The 24,640-nt window shown below is 57.6% G+C and overlaps 1 protein-coding gene across 7 annotated transcripts in view; it reads left to right on the top strand.

The window, feature by feature from the left end:
* Positions 1-1,417: 1,417 nt before the first annotated feature.
* The window catches only part of PLEKHG4 (pleckstrin homology and RhoGEF domain containing G4), a 91,337-nt gene continuing 68,114 nt past the window's right edge, over positions 1,418-24,640 (top strand). For 3 of the 7 annotated variants that reach the window (XR_004753741.1, XM_035336439.1, XM_035336438.1), the window contains exons 1-2: positions 1,418-1,594; positions 21,796-21,993. Coding sequence is in view for 6 of the 7 variants with exons in the window: in XM_035336439.1 (XP_035192330.1) it covers positions 1,529-1,594; positions 21,796-21,993 (264 nt within the window). In the remaining variant the exon portion in view is untranslated. Of the gene's footprint in view, positions 1,595-7,540; positions 8,275-21,795; positions 21,994-24,640 lie in introns of those variants that run through there. The other 4 variants (XM_035336444.1, XM_035336442.1, XM_035336440.1 and 1 more) reach the window with 3 other exon arrangements.

Genomic DNA, 24,640 nt, shown 5'->3' with positions numbered 1-24,640 from the left:
AGCACCGCACCAGCAGGGAGGCGGGGGCAGCCTCAATGCAGCCCGGGTGCAGCGCGGGGGGGAGGAAGGAGAGGGGCCGGCGCTCCCCGGGGTGCTCCAGGCCGGGGGCCGAAGGGAAGGGGCCCGGGGCCCGGCGTGGCCGGCAGGTGTCGCCCCGCACCGCGGCCTGGCCCCGGCCGCCGCCCGCCCCGAGAGCCCGGGGCTCCGGCCCGCCCGCGCCGGGGGCAGCCGGGGACAAGATGGCGGCCCCGCTCCTTGCAGTCCCCCTGAGCGGGGCGCGCCTCTGCAGAGAGCAGTTTTAGGGGGGGAATAAACGTGTATCCACATGGAATCCTGTGTGGAGTGTGAGGGGAGGATTGGGGCATCCTGGCCCAGGCCCCTGTGGCTTTACAGGCTCTCAGGGGTTGTGGAAGGCATGTGGGGCACCTGTCCTCTGAAGTGCTTCGAGGTGTCCTGGTGCTCGCTCTGCCCAGTCGGTGCTGGTGCCTCCCGGTCCCCTCCCGTGCCTGCTCCGTTGGTGGCCGTACCCTGCCTTGGTGTGGGAGCAGAGTTCTTGAGGAGGGGAAAGGCAGCACTGATGGAAGAAGGGTGAATGAGAGGAAAGGGGGAGAAACCGATGGCAAGGGGGGGAGGGAGACACACAAGTCCTCTCCCTTCACTTGTCTCAAGGCTTATTTACTAATTTAGTAGCGCTCTCTAGGATTATTTACTAATTCAGTAGTGTTCTCCAGCCCTGGTGCCTGCTCATTCCCAGTGCAGGGTCCTCTCCCTCAGACACACCTGGGGAATGAAGGGCCTCTGGTGTAGGACCCGCCACACGATATCCTCCAGGAACCCACCGTGCCCCATGTCCCACCTGCTCTGGGTCCCTGCCTTGCTGCATTTTTTCCCTTTGCCGACATTCCCCAAGCTTTGCTCCTCTACTTGCCAGCTACGTGCATCCCAGAGCAGCCCTATCCCTGTCACACAGGTGGTGCCCACAGAGCACAAGGTGCTCCCCATCACCTTCTTGGCTCTGGAGCTTCAGCCATCAGGGGTGGCTCCTGACTCCCCTGGGGAGAAGACCCTGACCCCAAACCACTGTTTGCCTGCTGCTAAGCGGCTTCAAATTCAGCCTGAAGCCTCATAAAGCTGCTCAGTTGAGACAGAGATGGAGGAACTGGATTCTTCCCCTTCACTACCAGCTGTCAAGGCTGGAGGAAGGCCACCTCTCATCAGGCTGCCATTCTTCCACTAGAAATACCAGTGGGATTCAAAGCACCTGGAGGACCAAGAGTGGGACTCACCCAAGTTCAGTGGGCAGCACTCAGCCCAGCTGCATGCAGGTAAAATAAGAGCTGGTCCCAGGGAACGCCCATGCGGCTCCGTAAGGCGCTGATTACATGCCCACAGCTGGAGCTGCACCTCGGGGCTGTTGCTCTGCCCTAAGTGAGTGCAGATCTAACCCAGCTGCTTCTCTGCCTGCCTGCTCTGGCGGAGCAGACTGTGGGCAGGTGAGAGCTTTCCTTCTCTCCAGAGAGGATCTGCCATGGGAGAATGGTTTGTGGGATCTGCTGGGATCTGCTGGGCGCAGGCTGCTCTGCAAGCACTGGCTGTAAGTGTGGGGTTTGTGAGGGGCCGGGGGGCTGGCTGGGGGTTCGGCAGGGTATTCACCAGGGTATTCACCCCATTGAGGCGGTAATCCTGGGGCCAGAGCTCCAGGAGCAGGTTGATGGAGGTGCTGTGGTCCTGTGCCACTGGAGTACTGGGTAGGACCTGGGTGCTGGCCCCGCTGAGTGCCCAAGCTATGGTGGGCAGTGATTGATGGTGGGTCCCTCCCTGCTGGAGCCTGGTGGTCAGAAGCCCTCCCTCCTAGCATGGTTGCATTTGGGTCACTTTGGGGATGAGAAGGGACAGGTGCCGTGCCTAGAAACATGTCCTGTGTTTGCCTGTGTTTCTGTTGTTGCTCAGCACCTCTGTGGGGACTGTATCTGCTAGGTGGGTATCTGGGTGCTGGGTGCTCACGTGAGCTGGGCACAGAGCAGTGACATGAGCTGGCCAGTCTCCTGATGGCACGGAGTCATGCTGGGGGGTCCATCCTTCCAACACTCACCCTGTAAGGCAGACCTGGAAAGAGGAGCAGGCCCTGGCACCCGTGACTGAGGATGGGATTTGAAGAAGCTGTGAGACCCCGTGCCCCATGTCTGTGGTGCAGGGGCTGGAGGTGGCGGCCGGGCTGGAGCAGGAAGGGTGGAGGTGCCCGTGGGCACGTCTGGCTTGGAGGTGAGCATGCTGTCTCAGAGTACAGTAAACATGTGCTGTTGGGATTAAACAGCATGCAGCACCACTGCCAGCAGGGCTGGTTAGTGTGGGGAGGTAAACAGATGACTGTTTCATGCCATTAAATACGTGGCATCTGGAGAGAGATGGATCAGTTTTAGGCTGCTCTTCAGAGACAGCCAATCTGCCCTTATCTAACCAGAGATGGTGGTGAGTTTTGAAGCAGGCATCCTGAAACCACAGCTGGACTTCTAAGCATTTTGTCCTCAGGAAAGGGGGGCAGCGCCCCAGCTCCACAGAGACAAACAAGCAGTTCTTCCAGGATTTCAGCTCTCCTAGCTGGGTCTGGGTGCACAGAGGTTTTGTGTCCTGCTCCAGGCTGCCAGGGGGGCTGGGGTCTTCTCAGGCCGGCTGCTCCTAAGCTCTGCTCCTACCCGCATTGGGTGCGTTCATGACTTCCATGCTAGGAAAAGTCTCTGGAGGATGCCTCATCCTCACCGACTCCAGCAGGCTCCAGGGTCAGTGTCCTGCCCCAGCCAGGGGGATTTGTCATACTCTTGGGCTGCAGAATCAGCAAGAGGAGAAACCTGCTGTGTTAGGAGATAGCTGGTTGCGGGGTTCTCTGGGGTCTCAGAGCCACTGGGACAGGCTTGGAGCCGTAGAGGAGTTAACCCCAGAGCAGCATGCAGCATGGCCACTTTGCAAGGCTTACACCTTCAAACCTGGCTGAAGCAATCCTGCTCTGCGTGAGCATCCTACAGCAGGAGCAGCTTCTGCCTCTGGCATGTCCATAGTGGTATGTCCATAGCAGGACAACCTGAAACAAACATTTTGGCCGCACAATAAGTGAGGGTGGTCAAACCCTGGCACAAGCTTCCTGTTGAGGTGGTTGCTGCCCTGTGCTCGTCAGTGTTCAAGAGATGTTTGGACAATGCCCTCAGTAATGTTTTCCCTTCGGTTAGCCCTGAAGCGGTCAGGATGATGGACTCGACTTGCAGGTCCCTTCCAGCTGAACTGTTCCACCCTCTGGGCTCTGGCAGTGACTGATCCTCGCGCTGGGCTGAATGCAGACCCCGGGCACTTGGGGATGCCTGGGGCGGGCATTAGATCAGCTCCACATCTCTTCTCATCTGGGGAAGGTGCTGTGTGTCATCAAGGTGTGCCTTCACGCTCTTGCAGAGAGGCTCTGAGGATGGCATTCCCTGCTTGGGTCACTTCCCCGTGGGACTGCATGCTGCAGTTGTGCTTGTGGGGTTGCATGTGTGCTACAGAAAGCTAGATATGTCACTTCTAAAAATATATATTTTCTCCCCTGTGGCACATGTGGCTGAGAACCTTAAGTGGGACCTTCCTGATTTCTGTACCTATAAAACGTCTCCTGTAAAGCTTCCCGGTGGCTGCCTGCACACCAGGTTTGCACTGAGCAACATCTTGAAGTGTAAGCTGGAGACCTGGTAATTGGGTGGCTCCTGCGTCTTCAGACTGTGAGCGTGACCAGCTGTTGTTATGTAGTCTCTCATCCAGACCTTCTGGGAAATCACACCACGATTATATTTCTGGCTTAAGACATTTTTTTTTTCCTGATCAGGCTGGGCCTCACAAAGGGGTTGCCACTTAGAGGTAATTACTTGCTTTCAAAGCCGAATGTCTCTTGAGGATTGCAAATAGAGGATTATCAAATTAATTAGTTAAACCAAGAGGCGCTTTTGTGAAGCCAAGGCCTGCCTTGCTTGTGAACTGAAATAAAGGTTTAAATGTTATTAAACCACGTAACACCCGCTCCTGGGTTCCTAATGGGGACAGGAGTAGCGCTCTCCTGAGATGGTGGTGGCGGTGCAGCGGGCGGCTCGCAGCACCGGCTGTTTGCCTTTGGTTAAACCTGTTCCAAGCAGGTATCCATCGCTGGTCTTAAGGCACCTGCTTGTGCCAGGTGGGCTCTGATGCTGCTTCTCGGTGGCTTCCCATATGGGTAGCTCGGTGGGATCGTAACGTAACAAAGCTGTACTTGGAGGGCACAGCTTAACCCGTGGGACATCTGCATAGCTGGGAGAGAGCCCCGGTCCAGCGATGAGCAGATGCTTGGGAGTGGATTTGGAGTCATCCGTGACTTCTGCGCTGCCGCCACCTGCTCCCGGGCTCTCCTTGCCCCTGGAAGCCCCCCCACGGACATGGGAGGTTCCCTGTGCTGTGTGAGGACGACACCGCTGATCAGGTTAAGCTAACGTGGAGTGCGTGGGGGGTTTTGCTGCGCGCTGCTGTAGGGAAATGGTCTAGCTAGTGTGCCTATTGCACAACTTCCCCTAGGTCAGAAGATGGCCTTACCCGGCATCCGAAACATCTCCCTCCTGTGTCTCTTCCAGCACAGCTGAGTCCTCTTGGTAAACGCACTGAGCTTTCCCTGCTTTGCACAACTGAAGAGAAGCAGAGCTTGGCTAGCAGGGACTCAGAGCCAGAGGCCCCTGCCTGCGCTCTCCCAGCTCACGCGGGGCTCTTGACCGCGATGCTGCTTCAGCAGGCACTTGAGAAGCTCTGCAGCTCCAGGACCCAGGCCCAGCAAAGGGCAAGCAGGGAGCACAACTCGTCTGCTGCCACACGAGCTAGCAAAATGTTCCCCCAGGGGTAAAATTGCCTGTCGGTTCACGCAAAGGACCTGGGTCTGCTTGGCCAGCAAAGCCAAAGCTCTGGGCACACGCCCCGGTGCCAGGAGCTCTCCTTGTTTGCTGCTTTCATCTGCCGTGCCCCCTGCCTTGCCCCTTCCCGGCTGACAGCAGCCTTTTGCACTGGCTTCAGCAATTAAAACTCAACCCGAGGAAACCGCAGGGCTCGCGCAAGAGTGAGGAGCTGCTCCTGCGAGGAGACAGTGCGAGACTGTGTCGGGAACAAGCGCGGCATTGTTGTCAGCCGCAGCCGAGAGGGGCTGTTTAACACCCACTGGAGTGCTGGCTGCAGCTGTCTGCCATGTGCTGGTGTAGGAAACAGATCTACAATGCAGCAGACGAGGGAAAGGCCACTTTGCAGTTTAAAAAAAAAAAAAAAATCTATATTAGGATCCAGCCATGAGTAAACAGCGCCGCGATGTTCCCCGTAGCGCTGTGCCATGGCACAGGAAATCACGTCACCGCCTCCGGCTGCGATGGGGCGAGGTGAGCTCAGCTCTTCGGTCTGGGAGCCCTGGATGGGGGAAGATGCTCCCGAGCTCTGAGCATGGTGTGGGAGAGGGAGGAGGTGCAAGGCTGGGTCTGAGATTTACCCCTATTAGCCAGCCCCTTCCCTCTCTGTGCACGGGAACACCTACAGCCATCGAGTTGCCTGTGCTGCCCTGTGTGCTGTTGGCTCGGGAGCTTGTGGAGAGCTTTTGGTTGCCACGTCTGTGACTGCACTTCAAAAACCGCGTGCTAGTGATTGCCCAGGATGAGCAGCACCTGGGGAGCAAGTGGTTGGTCGGGGAGCACCTGGCTCTGTCCCTGGTCACGGAGCTGAAAAAGGTGATGGAAACCAGACTGGGGCTGTGTGTGCACACTTACATGGTGCCCTCCTCATCTGTGTTTTTGGGGATGCTGCAAACTCCTGCACTCCTCTGAAGGTACCATCCTTCCTTTTCTGGCTCTCAGAGAGCTGGAATTGGGTGGCTTGGTAATGTCTTCCCCTGCGGCTAACTCGGAGCTAGAGGAGAAGACAACCTTGTGCTCCTAGCCCCGTGCAAGCTCCTAGAGGGGTGAGGAGAGCTGAAAGCTGCCAGAGGTCTGGGAGCAGGACACCCAGTTCGGCAGTGGTGTGTGAGCAGGTTCTCTGCTCCCTGCCCACCTGGGACCGCCCTGGTCATGCTCCAAGGGAAGCACGTGTCTGTTTCTGAAGGTCGGGTCGCTCCTGGCCTCCCGAAGGGAATCCTGCACGTCATGCTGCAGGTGAAGGACCAGCAAGGACATCTCCATCTGGTCGTGAGAGGTGTGATGGAGCTCTTCTGCCTCCTTTGACTTTGCGGCAGGGGCTGCGACTCCAGCAGAGACAGCTCAGCACCTCTGCTAGCAGGAGGTTTGTCAGCCAGCTGCGTGCCACGCGCGCACCGGGGGGACGTCGCTGTCTGTGCTGCCCTTCTCAGAACAGGGACAGCCCGTAGGGAGGCTGCCAGCACCTGCAGGGGGGTGTTGCAAAGGCGTAGCCACATCTTTGGGCTGCGAGATGCGTTTGGGGGAATATATGAAGGGCAAAACTGCTTCACAAACATAGCCTTGTGCAGACAAATCTGTGCTCGCAGGCTCTGCTAGGGAAGCATGCCAGGTTCCTTGCCCTTGTGCTGTGAATTTGACAGGGAAGACTCTTCTGCACACACAGAGATCATGAATTCCTTTTTGGATGTTGGGGATGACCACTGGGTAGCTGCAGTACCCTCTGCACCTGCAGGGATGCTCTGATCTCACCTGACGTGGGCTGGAGGCCGTCATGGCTGTGCTGGGGATCTGCTGCAGGGAGAAGGCTGTCACAGGCCGTGGGGAAGGCTCCGCAAGCGAGGAGCGTGTAAAAGCTAAGTGCAAACAGTGATGCAGCTGCTGTGCTCCGATCCGCTGTCCGTGTCGCATCCCGTCTAGGAGGACGTCTCCTTTTGCTGAAGGAAAGCAAGCTGCGCTCCTGCAGGGACGATCGTCCATCCTTGCTGCTCGTAGTGTGGCAGCGCATCACAGGGCTGGTGGCATCGAACTGTCAGCTCAGGACTGCTCGAACCCGTTGTCTGTCTGGAAACGTGCCATGAGGCCATCATGTCCAAGGGGTGTTAGGGCCAACTGTTTGCTGCCCTCCCCGAGAGAGGAGCGGTTGCTCCTGCCCAGCCTATGGAGCCCGTCCCTGCAGGGGACATCTTCCCTCCTGCTGTGTCCTCACATCCTGCCTGAGCCACCCTTCCTCTTGGCAAGGGCTGCTTTGTGTGACTGTCACCGGGAGGGTGCTGGCACCACGGCCTCCTGCTTGGAGGCCGGTCCCTGCCGAGGCCACGCGGTCCCAAGTCATGCAGCCAGGCCCTGGCCCCATCCCCAGGGCTTCTCCCGGGTGTCACCTCCTGCTGCACGCCTGCAGACCCCGGGGTGCCCGGCGGCACCTGCCTCTCCCTCCCTCCCTCTCCACCTCGGTGGTTCTGCCCTTTCCCGTTGTGACTTCTGGAGGCCGTTGCCTGCCTGTGCGGTGACCTTCCCCGCTCCCGGGCAGTATTTTGGCCCCTGGCCATCTTAAACAATTAATGGAGGGGTGGAGAAACTTGCCATGTTAAATTACTTCCTCCTTTGGGAGGGGGCGAGGTCTCCACATCTCGCCTGATACCAATGCAGTTTGTTGCCGCTGCCTGAAGCGGTCACTGCCTCTCTTGTTTTCCTTCCAGAAGTTACAAAAACAGTACTTCTCGGTGCTCTTTGCTGTTTCTCAGCGTTTTTGCCTAACCCGTAGCGCTTCCCTTCGATCTGGCAGAGCGGAAAAACCTCCGTGAACTTAGAGAAAAGCAAAGCCAAGAGGAGGGAGGGGGGCATTTTTGCTGGAAGAAACCTCCCCACGACGCTGGAGATCTTCTTGGGATGTCTGCGGTGGGCTTGTTCTCCTCCAGCAGCTTCTCAGACCTGCCGGGGCGAAAGCATCTCCCTGCCACGGAGCATCCTCGCTGAGCAGCGCGGTGAAGGACGCGGGGAGCGGCGATGCCGTAAGGAGCAGCCCGCGAGCGTCCGCTGGCTCTGCCCGTGTCCCTGAGGTCCCCGTGGGGCTGGGGAACGCGGCACCCTGCGGTATGTCCCTCCACCGCCGAGCGCTGGGGTTGGCTGTCAGAGAAACCTTCGAGGTCCCCTGCTCGGTAGTGTCATGAGTTAGATTAGTTGGAGCTGTGCTGGGGGCGGCGAGGGCTTGGATTACAGTCCGGGACTCAAAGTGCTTCGGTAGTTCACGTCGGGAGGCGAGAGGAGACGCCCCGTCGCACACATGGAGGAAAACGAGAAAAAACGCCGCTTTTGGAAGTGAGGGGGGATAAAGGAGGCCGGGAAGATGGTAAGGAAATCGCCGCGGAGGGCTCTCGAGCGGGGCGGTGTGGGATGGAGCTGGACGGGGCAGCCGGCGCCGGGAGGTGGGAAACAGCTGCTCTCGCGCTTCCCGTTACTCGGGTGGCACGCCGCACCCCTGGGTGCTGGCCCTGAGGATGGCTGCAGGGCCCCAGGGCTCCTGTTGGGTGCTTCTCAGGGCTGCAGCCCTGCAGCAAGGCACTGGGATGTCGCAGAGCAGGAGGCACAGACTGGGTGCTGGGCTCTCCTCCTGCCCCGGCCCCTGCCAGCCCTGCCTGGGGGCTGGGAATGGGCGTCCTGCATGGGCGCTGCCCCCACACAGGGCCTGGGGAAGGGCAGAGCTGCCTTTCTTCTGCCCAAGGTTGGTGCTGGGGGGCTGGAGAAAGCCCTGAGAGCAGCAGAGGACCCCATCTCCCCGGGGGGAGCTGCAGGGCAGGCCTGAGCCTGGCTGTGCCGCACACACAGAGGTGCCCAGGTGAGATCCTGCTCCGGGCCAGGCTGGCTCCTGATGCTTTGTTCCTGGGGCTGGCTGAGACCTGGGGCCCAGCAGCCCCAAATCTCCTGGATGTGTCCCGCTGTGCGTGGGGTGGGCGCCCCACACTCTGCCTCCCTGCGAGAGACGCACAGGAACAAAGTCCGTGATGGGGGCGAGCAGCTCCCATCGCCGCTTGGCAGCACTTTCCTCTCTCTTAAATGTCCGGCCTGTGGGCCTGGAGAAGCTCGGCTTTCTTTGAGATGAGGTGCCCAACTCCTGGCTCATGCAGCCTGAGCTCAGCTCGAGGGCCTGCCTCTTCCCTTGGCCACCCTGCCTCTCCTCTGCACCCTCATGTGCCTGCGTGGGAGCCGTGGGTTGCTGTCCTCTCCTGGGCTGCCGCAGGCATCTCACCTTGACTGCTCACCCCAGTCAGGAGCGCTCTTCCTCTCAGCTGTGCTTCTGCAAGCTGGGGGTGCCTCTGATCCTTGCGATCATCCCCCGTCCTGCCCCTTGTTCCAGCGTGGGCTGCCTGAAGCAGGGGCCTTTGTGCGGAGCGGTGCCGCGGCCAGGCCGGGTGCCGAGGTGGGCCTGCAGGGACCAGGTGTGGCGGCTGCGAGGGGATCGGGGAGGGCTCTGAGGGGACCCTGTGGCCCTCAGGTGCTGCCTTCAGGCCTGGCAGCTGCAAGGAGCAGGCACGAGAGGCCAGGCTGCCTGTGGGGAGAGAACAGACCCGGCTGCGGGTGTTGGCCTCGCCACAGACACCAGGTCCGTGGCAGGCGGCCGTTCTCAAGGCCCCAGCGGACCAGAGGCGAGGTCTGTGAGTGGCTGAGATGCGGCTGCAGCTCCGAGCTGTTTGTCTTGCATTTCCCAGTGCATCAACCAAACCCTGCAGGCCAAAGATTTGGATCGGAACGAACGTGGCTCGGTCTGTTGGCCTGCGCGAGGTTTCCCCGTGGCTGTGGGGGTCTCAGAGGCTTGGCCCCTGCTGGAGGGCTGGCACGGTGCAGCTGCAGGCTGCCCAGCTCTCTGTGAGGCAGGTGATTCCTCGCTGCCGTGCTTCACTGCTAGGATGTTCTGCTCCGTGGGCATGGCATGTAGGGCTGCTGCAGCTGGGGGATGCCCAAAGCACCAAATGTGCAAGGTACCTTAGGCCAAGGCTGCCCGCTTCCACCAGAACTGGCTTGTGCAGCTGTGAGACCCCGTGGCGCAGGGAAGGCCGGAGCCTGGCTGGGCTCTACCCTGCTCAAATCGTGGCTTTCATGGCTGGGGATCTGCCTGTGACCCCCAGTCAGGATTTCCCCTCCCAGTCAGGCTTCCCCCTGCCCGCTGCCTGCTGCTGGATGGGGCACAGGAGATGGTGAGGATGCACGTTTGGACAGCCGCGTCCCGGCTTGGCTTCTCCTGAGGAATAGTTTATACCCAAGCACGTGCAAAACTGTGCTCTTGGGTGGGTTGGCCGGAGGCAAAGCAAGCGAGAGCCCCGCTCCCCTGCTGCACCGCGGTGACGTCCCCAGGCTGAGGGCCAGCTTCCTCTCTGGAAGCTGCTCTTCCACCCTTCATAGGACGATTGCTGCTGCTCTTCGATGGCAGCAGGGGCACTGTGGACCCACCACGTGAGTTCAGTGGGGCTCCCACAGCTGTGCCCCGTGAACTTTTCTGGTCTACTCCATGGTGGCACTCTCCAAGCCTCCACGTGTAGGGCAAGGCCTGGGTGTTTCACAGCTCGTGCAAATGCTGGTGTCGTCCTGCAGATGAGTTCAGGTGGCACTGCTGTGCAGGCAGGATGGGTTTGAGCAGAAGAGAGCCTTTCTTTTATCATCCAGTGAAGTCTTTTCCTGGGGTGGGAAGGAAATGAGTCTGGGAATCACAAAGAACTTGAAGCATTGGGGATCTTCTTTCTTTATTTCTGTGCCAAAGCAATGAGCAAGATTTTGGAGCACAAAGCCCGGAGACGTAATCCTGAGTACATGGAAGTGGTCTGAAAGCATCTTCTCTGGGGTGACAGCTTGTGCCTGATGCCCACCTTCTTTCCAACCCCCCTGGGAAGGTGAACATGCTCCTTGTACCAGGTGCCAGGCCAGCTGCAGCTATCTTGTAGCTGGCGGGGATGCAACACAGCTAGCTTTTATGGTGAGATGCTGCAGGTTTCCAGGGAGGAAAGTGCACTGAGTGTCAGCGCTTCCTGGAAATCAGCATCCTGCAACAACCTGCCTCTGGCCGTGGCCGTGTTTGATGCGGGGTCTGTCTGGAGGTTTATCTGGCTCAAGGTGGGGCATCGTGGTGGGGAAGCCCTCTTGGCTTCTGCCTAAGCTGTCCCGTGTGGTCCGTAGTACGCCACGAAGGCAGGAGTGCTTGGTAGCTGCAGGCTGTGTGTGCTGGAGGTGCTGGCTTTCCAGGTAGCCCCGTGGGAGATGTGAGCTCAGGAGCCACGTGCGCGTGAATAGCGCTGCCTTTGTTGCTGCTATCTTGCGCTGTAAATCTTCTCTGTGACTGTATAAAGAAAAGACCATTGCTGAAAATGGCACAAGGGAACAGTGGCTGCTTCGGAAACAGAGAGGGTGTTGAAGAGGAAGAAGTCCTTGAGGTGAAGCTGGTGCCTATTGAGAGTCCTCTCCTGGCTGGCAGCGGAGAGGAGCCACCAGTGTGTGAGACAGGATGATGGGGGCGATGGGCAGAGGGGGACCTGGAACCTGTGGTGGGCCCTTTCTGTAGAGTTCCCTGCAGCCTGGGCCTTTGGGTTTGGAGGAATAAAGTCATCCTGCTCATCATCTATGGAGACAACCTTGGAAACACACCCAGCTGCACTTGTGAAGCACCCACCCGAGGGTGCCGTCAGCACCAAGGGTGCCCCACTCCTGGGCTTGAAGTGTGAGCATGATGCAGGGAAGGGCCTTGTGAGTGTCTTGCTGCTGGTTGCTTCGGAAAAGATTGCCAGCCAGCTCCTAGACACGAGAGCACAGAGCTACGTGGAGCAAAGGACTGGAAAAGCAAGTGGCAGGGCCAGGATCGGATGTGTTGCTGATTGAAACGATACAAGCAACAAAAAGCAAGGACAGCCTGCGAGGGTGAGCTCCCCACTCGTGCTGGTGGGATGCTCTGGGCTGTGCTTCCACACCACGTGTGCTACCTGGCCTGCGGCTCAGGGGAGCGAATGGATGTTGGCTCTGAAGGTTTGGCCCTGCCCAGGTCTCTCTGCCACGTGCAGTGCCCCGTCCCTGTTGGTTAGTTTAGTCTTTCACTTAAAAAAAGAAGAAAACATTGGGCTGTTCTTGTGGTGAGTGCTCCTGGCAGGTTTCATGCGTATTGAAACATTTCTTTTTTTCTTCATCACTGGACACCAAGCTGAAACATTAAGATCAAAGCAGCACAGGGTGAATCTGAAACGCTTCCCACTGCCTAAATTCCCCATGGGCTGGGATGCCCAGGATGCTGCTGGGGCAGCCGGCCGCCGACCTGATGGAATCGAATGGCTCGGCCGAGGAGAAACGGGGAGCAGCCGAGGAGAAACGGGGAGCAGCCGAGGATTGCTGCACGTGCTCCTCCTGGACGTGCGGTAGAGAAAACCTCCGTGGAACCTTGTGGCCAGCCCCAGCAGGGCGAGGTGGGGCAGGGAGGAAAAGCTGACGGAGTTCTGGTGCTCTGAGCTAGGTGTCCACCTTGAGCTTCGCAGCCCGCGCTAGGTGTGGCTGCGCTTGCAGGAGCCTGATTTACAAGGCTCCCTTCGCAGGCTCCTCCAGGAGGATCCCTTCCTTCCCCGAGGCTGCCTGTCGAATCTCCCAACAAAACCCGAGCGCTGCCGAGCCTCAGACGTGGTTAAAGGATGTGGATTATTTGCTGTCTGTTGTCATCTTTCTGAATACATTTACCTTTTGAACAAGGTCCCTCTCATACGCTCAGGAGGCTGGTATGCAGGCCCGTTAATGGATCAAGGGGAAAAATGCCTGTGGATGTATTCTCCTTTGTGTTTGGGCTTATAACCACCCACGTTTTGGCATACATCCCTTCTGTGCACAAAGATGTCTTTTAGAAATCTCTAGTTAAATCTCCACCCTCCTTTGATATGTATGGAAATAATGGGACACGTGAGACTGTTTTCTGTTTGGAAAAAAAAAAAAAGAGCTATAAAGGGAGTAGCTTAAAAGGCCTGTGTTTACTCCCTTCTAACTCAGGAGTTCAGTAAAAGCAGTGCGCTGAATTTATGACTGATGTACTTAGCTCTCCGGGAGGCGCTCGCTTAGGGCTTTATCTGAATATAGGGGCAATGTTTTCACCCAGCTCTAAGCCCCGGGCTTGGCTGCTCGGAGGCAGGAGGGCTGCAGCGCATGACCGAGTGCCTGTGTTCTTTCCCCAGCCAGCTCTGAGAGTCTCGGAGCAAATTTATCCGTGCAGGGCATGGACCGCTGCTCCTTGCGGTGCCCGGGGCAGAGCTGGCACGGCCACGGCCACCTGGGCTGCCCGCCTGTCCTTCTGGCTGCTCCTTCCTCAGAGCTGAGGGCACCTGAGCTGGTGTCTGGTCTGCCAGCTGCTTCCTCACGTCAGGGGCACGCAGGGATGCGCTCCTCCAAGGAAAAGCCCTCGCACGCTTACTGTTTTCTCCTACGAAGAGCCAGCCCCTCCTGGAATCGCTGCCCCGGCTTCGGAGCGCTTTCCTTTCCCCCTCGGTGTAGCAGGACTCACGTTTCGTGCACGCGTGGTCACGCAGGCTGTTTGAAGCCAGAAGGAGCTGCAGCTCATCTCTTAGGGGACGCTGGGGCCGTAGAGCGTTATCTAGCTCCCACGCTGAGTCTGGGAGCTCTTGTTTGACTGCAACGTGTTCTTTTCCTGGAGGCATCCACCCTCAGTTACGGAGGCTGCAAGCGGTGGAAAATCTGCCCTTGGGAGCCTGCCCCAGGAGCTCGTGCACCTTGCAGGGGAGGGGTGGGATCCGAATAATGGGATCTGGCTGCGGCCTCACGCTCAGAGCATTTGCAAAGCTGGCAGAGGAGCAATAACCTAACTGGAGACCCTGGGAAGATCGTTCCTGGCACTCATCAGCTGTCCTGAAGGATTATCGTTTTCTCTTGGAGCACAGGAGGCTGCCCATCTGTTGCGAGATGCTCCCAGATGGGCGCCTGAACATGAGGCGTTGGGTATGGTCTCGTGCCCCTGCCTGAAAGGCGTCGAAGCGAGCTGACCCGTTTGGCTGAGAGCTTGCTTGGTGGGCTTTGTGGCTGTGTAATCAAATCTCCCATTCTGCCTGCAGCCCTGGTGCTGGGCATGGGACACAGTAAGGACGCTGCTGCTCAGGTCGGTTTGCCAAACCGATGCCAACCCCTGAAGCTGAGAGCGGAGCAAGCATTGTAACGGATCAGCTGAACGAGCTGAAGCAATTTCTTCTGTTGGGTGGCGCAGAGAACGGTTTTTAGAGTGTTTGCACGAAGAGCCCAGTAAGAAAGGGACTCTGTTGTAAGTCTGTCGTAATGCGCCTTTGTCCTTATGTAGAAGTGGAAATTCTTGGCTCGGTCTGCGATATCCGACGGGATTTAGCAAGCCTTGTCCTGCCCTGGTGTCCGAGGAGGAGCGGGGAGCAGGGCGCAGGGTGCTGCTTGCTGCATAAGCCGGGGGAGCCAGCGAGGTCCTGGGGACCTCGAGGACAAACACAAACGCAGCCATCGCTGGGCGCTGAAACCACGGCCACCGAGCCCTTACGCTCTTCCAGCGTGAGTCTGTGGCTGGGAAGGGTGTTTTGGGAGCGCCCAAGGCTTTGTATCGCGCTGATTACAGCTTTGTTAATTAATTGCATGGTTAGCTATGCCAATGATATTAGAGAAAAAATAAAAATCTGTGCTAAGACTGTTATTTCAGATTAAGGATTTAATCTCTTGATTAAACTAAACCAAAATAAGCCGGTTCCCAGCTGTAGGATGCTGGTGTCTGCGCAGCCCTTCTCGCCCACTTTTGGGCTCTTGTTTCAGCTGGAGCATGTCTGTGTGAGGACAGGCCTTTGGTCTGGTTTTCCAGATGCTCTTCAAGCACCTGTATCGCCCCCTGATCTATTGCTAACGGAAAGCAGCAGGCCCTTGGGAGCAGGGGCAGTGGATAAGACCTGCCTGTTACCCTGTTCGCTGTGAGCTTCAGTTAAGGGTGCGAGACGTCCCCGCAAGGAAAGGCTAATCTCCATTTCCCGGTGCTGCTCCTCTCCGCTGCAAGAGGACTTTCTCGGGTTGTGGGTCTGTCTTTCATCCCCGGTTTGGCCTCTCTAATCTGTTCAGCAGTTGTCAGCAGCTCTTCTGATGTGCTGGGTGTTGCAAGGACAGATGAGAAAGCCGCAGGCCCTGCTCCGGAGAACCTAAAAAAGCTAAAAGAAAGGGAAGAGAGGAGGAACGTGAACACGGAGCTCTGGTGGAAGAGGTGCCGGGTGCTGCCTGACCACATGCGCTGCTCTTTGTTTCGGGGAGCAGTGTTTGGTCACGCTGGGTCCCCAGGGGCAGGGCTGGAGATGTCTGGGACAGCAGAGACCTTGCCGTGCCAGCAAGGGTCTCCATGGGTCTGGCTCCCGCTGGGGACACGTGTAAGATCCCAAGGCAGAGGCTTGCAGGAGGTCGTGCTCTGCTTTCAGAGCAACCTGGGATGTTCCCCGGGGTGGAAACAAACCAGCCCTGGGCTGGAGGGCTGCTGGCCCGGCTTTGGCCCTGCCTTTCACGCGCTGAGCACGCCCAGACCTCCAGCATGCGCAGAAGCAGGACCTCGGAGCTGAAAAGCAAATACATCATTTTTCCCTTTGTTTAATTAAATGCGAGATCATGAGTTAATCGCTTCCAAGCGCTTGTTTTCCTGCAGCGCCTGGAATGATAATCCCGCGCGCGCTGCCCAGTAGGAGCTGCTTTGGCTGCCGCGGCTGCGTCAGCCCGGAGAAGGGCCGGGGAATGGGGGGGGAGGCATCTGGAAATGATTCCTCGCACCACTCCCTGCGAGGCTGCCGGAGCTGGTGGAGGCGCAGCCCGCGAGCGAGGCCGGCCCGGGCGAGGCCACAAGCGTTCCTCCCGTGTGTGAGCGGGTGCTGCGCTTTTTCTCCCCCAAAAACCTGAGAAAATCGCCCAAAGAGCAGGTAGAGCCACCCGTGGTTATCTCGCAGGGAGGCGGTGTGAATGCCTACCTCTGGAGCTGCAACGCTGACCGAATAGCGCGTTATTTCAGCAAAACCGTCCCGAGGCAGGCGGGGTGCCGGGGCCAGGCGCCCTCCTCGCAGCCTCCCCCCGAGCCTCGCAGCGAGCAGCCGAGGGGGGAGCTGGCACTTGTTCTGGGAAGATTTTTCTCCCTTGAACTCATTGCCGCCGCGATTAGAGCGGCTCAGGAAACGGGGATGGGAGGGTTCCCCTCCCTGCAGAAACAGAGTAGGAAATCTCAAATTTTGTCAGAAAAACAAGCCTTGCTTTTAGCCAGAGACGGTTTTGAACAGAGAAATGTCTCTCTCTCTCTTTCTGTCTTTTTTCTTCTTTTCAAAGGAAAAGCAGCCTAGCTTCAGGCTTGGTGTCGGAAAGTGGAAAGGGTTCACGGAAAGCCCAGAGGTCTGTTTTTACTGGAAACGAGGTTTCTCACGTCAGCCGAGAGCCGAGCGGCCCCAGCCAAGCGGCGCAGCACGGCAGCCCCGTGCTGGCGGAGGGACGGGCGCAGCCGGCCCCGCTCAGCGCCTGCCCCCGCTCCTTTCCCCCAGTCCCCAGAAACTGGCTGGGGGCCACGGGCAGGCATTGCCCTGCGAGCACTTGGAGCTGTGCCTCTTCCCAGTTTTCTCTGTTACTTCTCCTTTCCAGTTCTGGGGGCTGGGAGGGTTGGGTCATCTCCTGCACGCACCTTAGCGGGAGCTGTTGGGTTTCCGTGGACCTGGGTTTTCCTCCCCGGGTTGCCCCTCGTCCTGCCAGGCCAGGCAGCGCTGGGTTTATCCGCAGCACGGTGGGATGTGTAGTTCCCTCTTGGGCTGCCCAGGTAGGGCGTTAGGAGGTGTATCTCAGGACAGAGCTGCATGTCCTTCAGCTGAATTCCTGCTGTGAGATGAGCCCTCAGCACGTTGCATGGGCTGCTCCTGCCCGCTAGAAGGGAGCGTTGTCTGCCCTAAGCCTTGGGCTCGTCAGACAGCCTGGCCTCACCCTGCTGATGGCTTTTAGGAGCCTTCAGACAGCAGCTGGGCTGTCAGCGAGGAAGATTTGTGCCTCTTCTTCCTGTTGTCCTTGACCAAGACTCAGCTTTTTGCAGACAGCTGTTCTGGAGCACGAAGCTTCCTTCCAGCCAAGGTGGTCGAGTGAATCGTAGGGAGGGTGGGTCCAGCAGTGTCACAGCCCTTCCCTGCACTGGGCTGCTGTCCCAGGCACGTCCCCTGGTGTGTAGCCCTGGGGATCTCCGCTCCCTGGGCAGGCTGACTTCTTCTCCAAATCTGCAGGAGGGTCTCCAGCATCCAGCCTTAACTGGTGAGCAGCGGGTCCCAAAGAGGAGTAACGTGAGTCAGAAGGAAATGCAGCATGGCAGGGGTTCCTGATGACTGCAGCAGCTGTGTAACTCTCTGCCTGCCCACAGAGGCAGGAAGAAATTTAGATGAGTGCACCTAGAAAGGGCCGAGGAGCTCCTTGTTACTCCAGATGCCTCCTGGCAGGCTCCTCGCCCATGCTGCAGCGGCTGCTCGCCCTAGAGGAGGTAGGTGGGTCCCCTGAGCAGGGCTGGGACTGATCCCCGGCTCCTTTTCCTGCTGCCTGCTTCTTTGTCCTGTGCTGGGGCTGCTGCCAGGCAGTCCTTGCCTCCCCTCTGCCCTGCCTCCTGCTCCTCGCTGCGGCTCCAGCTGGGGAACAGGGCACTTAGGGCTGAGCAGAGCTTTGCCACAACTGTCTTCATCCCTCCATTCATTTCGCAGCACCCGTGGCTCCTGTAATACCATGGAGGGGAGGGATGACGTGTCCCACCCCACTTGTTTCTACCCCTTTGCCACTCGTGAAGCCCTCCTGGGCTCTCCCTGCCCTCCCAGGTGGGACCACGCTGGCTTCTCCTCTCCCTCGCTGCCCGCCGGCCCTGCACCGACAGCCGGCTCCCAGCTGCGGCACGGTGAAAGCTGCCGTGGCCGGACGTGACCTTAACCTGGGCTTTATTTAGCGCTTTGATTTATGGAGGAGTTATTTTAAAAGCCTGTTTCTCTTTTGGGAGGTGTGGCGAGCGTGTGGTGGCAGCGTGCGGGGGTTCATGGGCCTCCTGTGCTATTTACAAAGAAGTGTTTGAGTCCCAGGACCCTTTATTTCCTTGGGCAGATGCTCTCTGGCTCGGTTGGAAAGCGCTCCTGTTTGCGTTTGTGCCGGGTGGCTGAAAAGGAGCAAGTGTCCCGTTCCCCGTGAGGAGGATGTGGCAATACTGCTGGAGGTCTGCAGCGCCTGGAGGGGGCTGCGCTCTCCAGGAGGGCCCCTCCTGGGCTTTGCCAGCTCTCCAGGCGTGGGCAGAAGTGGCAGTGAGCAGTGCCCTGTCCTTGGATCCTTGCTGGGTTTAGCTAGCTCCCCTCCTCTCAGGACACTGGCCCCTTATCCTGGGTCACACAAGTTTCTCCTTGCGCCTGCTGGAGGGGGTGCACCCCCTGCGTGACACGAGGGGTGCAGCTTGCAGATCAGACGGGCTGCAGACTTTGGATTTATTGGAGCGCTGGATGCTCTCCCCGTCTCTTGCTGGTTCACACGAGGTCCCTGTGCCTCCAAACCCCAGCTCCTTCGGGCGTGTGGCAGCAGGCACTGCCCGCAGGCTGCCGGTGCACCCCAGCGGGAAGCAGCAGGACCACGCAGCCTCCTGCCGAGGTCGTTCCCACAGCTCCCTCGGCAACCTCAGAAGTTAATCAGTACGAATAAGCAGCCCCATCCCTGAGACTGCAAATTGGTTTAATGAGTCCACGATTGGAGGCTGATCTGCTGCTGCTGCAGGCTTCGAGCTCGGCCCTGTTTCACCCTCCGTGTCTCGAGGCGGTCTCTGAGCCCCTGAGGCTCTGCAGGGCCACATCCTGCACCCAGGCAGGACCCGGCCCTGGAAGAATGGGGGCTGCGAGCAGCAGCAGGTGGCATTGCCTCTGCATCACCTCCGCGTTGCCTCTGTCCCTTCAGAGCCTGCCCAGGTATCGTGGCTTCAAGGTGTGGTGCAGCCAGAGAGATATAAAGCCTCTGCGAGCAACTTTACAATGGCTACAGGCTATGGTTATTCCGTATTTCACTAAAGGAAGGGTAATGTGTGACCTGGTTTATTTTAACCTTATAAAGGATTTTTGATGCGGTGCCAACGTTAATAATTGTCCTGTGAAGGCTTCGCTCAGGCAGCAGGAATGGTGTGAGAACCTGAGAGCAATGCACTGACTCATGCGCAAAGATTTTTGCTTCTTTGTTTTATTTGCATTAGTAAACGAAATTCGTTGTGTGTGGGGGGATTATTATCTGAAAGAATTCTGCAAGAGGGATGGGGCAGAAGGCGGCACAGAACCCCCCCCCCCCCAGCGGGTTTTGGCTGAGATTGTGACTCTGTGTACAGTAGAGGGGCAGGTGGAATTTTTTTTTTTTTCAACTTCGACCAGCAGTAATGCTGCTGCGATGCTGCACGAGGCCTTGGCTGGGCTCTCTGGAGCTGGGTGAAGACGAGCTTTGTCTGCAGGGGCACAGACACTTGCCGGGACAGGTCTTTGCCTGGTGCAACAGAGGTTACTGGAGCTGTGCTCGCCTTCGGCTGGCTGTGCTTAGCCTCCGTCATTTCACGAGAGCACAGGAGAGTAATGACATCAGGCACAGGACGCTGCAGCTCGGTATTGAGCACCGTGAGGTGGGTGTCCAGGTGGGAAGAGGCTGGGCTGGGTACCTCTTTCCCTACCCTACGGGCCCCTCCATGCCTTTTTTTTTTTTTTATCAGGTCCAGGATAACGTGTAAAGGGAACACTTCGATTTAGGCTGTCTGCACAGTGCATCCCACAGCTCCTACCAGACTGCTTCCTCTTCTTCCATGCTTCCCAAATGCTGTTTTCCCCTCACACCTTGCACCCAGAACTCTGCAGAGAGCGGGCTGACCATCAGCTCTGGCACGTTCCTCTTGAGCTCCACAGTGTCCAAGGGAAGATTTTCTCTGAAGCCTTATTCCTGCAGCGATGGAAGTCCCCAGGCGCTTCCAGGCTTTCCATTTCAATTAAGAGAATGAAAGTTGGGGTTTTAACTCGCTCTTTTCTGGGTGGAAAGAAGCTTGTTTAAAACAACCTTCTCCTGCTGTTTGGTATTAGGGCTAAACACTCAGCCCTAGCATTCAGCGCTTGTCAGCGTGCACACAGGGCTCCTGCTTTTTGAGTCCTTGGGTTAAGAATATGAAAAATAGTTCCTTAGCCTCTGTTCATCTGGTTACACTGACCTGGAGGGGTATTGCAGGAGGCAGCTGGTTGCGAACACTTTAGGTGCTTACTTGCTGCCATTTAGCCCTGCTTGTTGCTGACATCAGGAGAAAGCAGAAAAAATAATGAAGCGGTGCCACGGGCGGTTCGTGGTTTGCTGTCACCCACGTTCTCCAAGTTTGGCGCAGGGAGGGATTGTGGAGGCATTGCCTGGATGTCCTCATCCCTCCCATGCAGTCCTGCATGCTGTCCTACAGGAAGGCTTCACAACCAAGCAGCGAATTCACATTGTGCTTAAAACGCCCAACCCTCTAAATGAGGAATTTAAGGATCGTTGAGCTGGGCAGCTGGGAAAAATGGGAAGGCTTGTGTGAGGAGCATCATCTCATGTGGCTGCAGCTCCCTTCAGCTTCCTTGCCCTGAGGCTGTTGCAGTTTCTCAAGCCAGTGTCTGGGGGGATGGACCCCGTGGAGTGGAAGAAGTGAAATGGTTTCCTTCCTCCCGATCCATCCATCCTACTGTTCCCCGGTGGCAGCACGAGCTGTTGTGGCACTGCTTTGTTTAACTTGCTCTCCAAATCTTGCTGTCGGACTGAGGTATGTTTGCAGGCATGTCCATGCAGCTGTTCCTGTTCTACAGGAGGCTTCTGGGCCAGAGGCTCGAATGCTTGCGTTGTCTCTAGTGAAAGGAGGTGGATTTATATCAGATGAGAATCTGGCCAGACACCTGAGTAAACTTTCATTTGGTTTTGTAACAAAACTCACTCCCACTGGCTTTAGGTTAGCCAGAGGGGTCTCTAAAACAGAGAGGCAGGGAGGGATCTTGATCCTCTCTGCAGATGTGTGCAGATTGTTTTATTTTTTGGCAAGCTCTCTGGACTTGCACCCATGCAGTCGAGCAGAATTTGGCCTCTGGCACTGGAATCGGTTCTGACGCTGCGGGCAGGCTCTCCAGAACGATGGTGGAAGTCGTGAAGCCGTCGCCTCTCATCCCTGAGCAGGAAGCGGGCATCGATGTGCCCACTCAGGCCCTAAAGGCAAGCCCGTAGGTCCTCTTGTGAGGCATCTCTCACTGCAGAAAGCTCCTGGCTCCCAGAGTGAGCCTTTCATGAGAGTAACCAAGAAACGGGGAATTACGCAGGTGAGTGGCTTTTGCTGGTACCAAACAACTCTGGCATCAGGCTTCAGATCACAGCTTGCTGAGGAGCGTCCGCACAACCATTGCCCCTGCATCTCTCCTTGGCCTGCGGAGGACAGTAACGCTGGGCTTTAACGCTCCCGAGCGCTGGCGGCATTTCCAGCCCCGGGTGCCTGAAGCGCGGGGCTGCCGCTCCGTGCGCCCCATGACACTCGCGCTCGCTCGCACGCACTCACGTGCTGCGGTAATGGTTTAATAGCAGCCCCACCCAGCCCAGCCAGAAGGACTTGCTGCGTAAGCAAAAGCAGGGAAATCTCGCCTCTGTGCGCAGCGCTCTGCCAGCGCTTCACTCGCCTTTTGGAAGAGTTTTTTTTTTTTTAAATTCCCTTCACCTGGAATCGCCGGTGCCAAAAGAAACCAGAAGGGACGGCAGTTTGCTCCTTTGATCCTCTCTGCTCCTGCGCTGGGAGGTGGCTGCGCTCCTGGTGTAGGGCTCGCCGGGGCGTACCACGCCGGGGCACCACTAACGCTTCCTCTCTTGGCAGGACTCGGAGTCGCTGGACGGCTGCATTCAGAGTACGTTATCGGCGCTCTACCCTCCGTTCGAGGCTACCGCAGCCACTGTTCTGTGCCAAGTTTTTGATGTGGTGGAGAAGACGTACCGTGGGGATGGACTGCGCTACCTCATAGACTTCCTGATTCCAGCCAAGCACATCCTGCAGTGCATTCAGCAGGATGCCTGTGTGAGTATATCCCGCTCCCCAAGGCCTGCTAGGGCTTTGCTGCTGAGCCTTCTTTCTGTTCGTGTATGTAAAACGCCCGGCAAAAAGTGCTTGCATGGGTACGGCAGCCTAGGTGGGAGGGCAAGGCAGACAATTAGGAAACAGTCGAGAAACTGTTATTGAAAGTCAACCTTGCCGAGATCAGATGTGGAGCGGTGCCCTCGCTTTCCGTAACCAGGAACACTAGATGGGAGGCTTCGGGGCTGAGCGGGGAGGATTAGCGCAGCCTCTGCGAGCTGGTGGCTGGACGCGGGTGGCTTCTGACCCCAGCCATTCCCTGGCCGTGGGGACGAAGCCGTCGGGAGGACGCTGGCAGCAGGACGCGCGGGGCGAAGTGCTGCCGGTCGGTGTTTTTCCCAGAAGTCTGGCTCCCCTTTGATGGTTGCTGGAACGCTCGCAAGGCTCAGTAGCCCCGAGGAGTCACGTTACACTTACTGCCAGAGCGAGTCCAAGATTAATGTGCTTTACTGTTGGGAGGCTTAAATGTTAGAAACGATGAGTCAAATGCCTCCATCACAAACTTGGCTCAAAGTTTGCGAGATTAAAAAAGAAAAGAAAAGGGCGGGGGGAACACCACCACCCAAAGCCTAGGGTTTGTTCTAGCTTTTTTATCTTTGACCGTAGAAGGTGTACGTGGCCGGGTTTTCAGTAGACCTCCTCATGGCAGGGGACTTTTGGGAAGAGGAAAAAATAAGTAAGTACAAGCTGAAATAGTCAGTTGCTTATTTCTCTGAAGGAGGTGAAGCGCTGAGGGGGACACCCGTAGCATTCGATGGATCCAGGTAACAAACCACGGGAGCTGGGGTTGGATCGTCCCACACGGGCACATGAGCTTTGTGTATGTGTGTTTTGGGGTGCTGCTTTCGTTAGAACAGGGATTATTCCCTAGCTGTATGTACAGCTGCTGCTTCTAACGCGATGATGCATAGCGCGGCGTTCCCTCTAAGGGAACTGGAGATTTTGGGTTTATATCAACCAGTAATTACTGCAGGACGGTTCACGGCTTTCCCCTGCCTGCCTCCCTTGCAGGAGAACGGTGCCGTGCCCCCTTCGTCCTCGTTCCTCGGGGATGGAGGAGCTGCCGGTGAGGCTGGGGCTGGCTGCGGAGCCCTCGGCTGCCTCAGGCCATGGCCTCCCTCAGGGCGAGGCCATGTGGGGCTCGGGTGGTGGTGGTGGTGGGTGGGCCTCGGGCTGCCCAACAGCCAATGGGAGGGCAGCTGAGGCTGCGGCAGCCAATAGGAGCGTGGAGATGCCTTGATGGGCATGGTGGTGGGACGGGAGCGGGACGCCCTGGGGCGGGAGGGCTGAGGCGAGGCTACGAGGGCGGCCCTGGGGCCGCTGAGGTGAGGGCTCGGGGGGGGCCGTGAGGGCTCGGGGCGGGGGGCGTGGGACCCCCCAGGCTGCCCAGCATGGGGCTGGTGGGGTGGCGGGGCTGCGCAGGACGGGCTGAGCCTGGCACCGCTCCTCAGCGTGTGGCACCGGGAGCTTTGCTGAGGAGGCAGAGTGTGGGCAGCGCAGCCGGGCGCCTCGAGCCTTGCCTCTCTGGCCCTGACTCACGATTTTGTGTTTCAGAGCTGGCAATACAGGGAGAGCAAGGGAAGCTCTAGGTACCTTGTGCTGCCTTTAGAGCAGGGCCCTTCATATTTCCCTTACAAGTCTGCTTCTTTGATTTTTTTATTCCTGAAAATGATTTCTCGCTTGTTGTGGACCTGTTCTCCCCCAGACTCCTTGCTGTTTGAACTCAACAGGGCCGTTTTTTACTGCTTGTTCTTTAAAAGTTCTGCCTGCCTTTAAGAGTGTAAACAAAAGCAGTGTTTCCTCCTTAGTTTTTATTCAGCGCGTCCATGTGAGCTTTGCCTAAGCACACTAAAGGGCAGAAAAATAACTGCTGCCTGAACGGCTGCTGCAGGAAATCCTGCGAGAGCTGGGTCTTTTTCTCTGTGACAGAACTGTGAGTGGCTTCGTGAAGTATTAGGTGTGTTCGCGGGCTTCTGGTGGGCATAACAAACCCAGCAGTGTGTGACCCAGGGACTGGGGAGGTGGGGGTGTGCAGGGCAGTGCCAAAGGGCCTGTCCCTGCTCAGGATCCAGGTTTTGTTAGGGCCTTCAGGTGACATCCTGGGCTAAATGGACTGTTTGCAGCCCAGCTGTCCCCATGGCCTTAGGACCTTGGCGACAGCTTTGTCATTGGTGACCAGCTCTTTCCTAAAAGGCAGCTTTCTTTTTTCTAAAAGGCAGCACAGAGTTAGGCCCTGGCGCTCCTCTGCCCAGCCTGGTTTGGCTCTCGTGTTGGACACGAGACGAGCAAGTACTTGAGCCTCAAAGTGAAATGTTAAAACAACTGAAATAAGCCTCTTCACGTAATCTTCTCTTTGAAGGTGCTTTTTGGAGCAGGAACAGCATGAGGATGCGCCACTTCTAAAGCTCTGAGCCTCTTAAACGTTTAGGCAATGGAAGGACTTACATTCCTGCTTGGGTGTTGATCTAGCTCTTGCTGCAGGTTAGGTGGTGGCTTTGCAGGTTTGTCAGGAAGTTCTGAGAGCTCTGCATTTCGGTTTTGGTGATTTTACTGCTGAGATTTCTTCCACGTGTTTGTCAGTACGCCTACA

This window comes from Oxyura jamaicensis, chromosome 11 (assembly GCF_011077185.1).
Source record: "Oxyura jamaicensis isolate SHBP4307 breed ruddy duck chromosome 11, BPBGC_Ojam_1.0, whole genome shotgun sequence".
Classification (NCBI taxonomy): domain Eukaryota; kingdom Metazoa; phylum Chordata; class Aves; order Anseriformes; family Anatidae; genus Oxyura; species Oxyura jamaicensis.
This window is presented reverse-complemented; position numbering and strand designations above follow the sequence as displayed.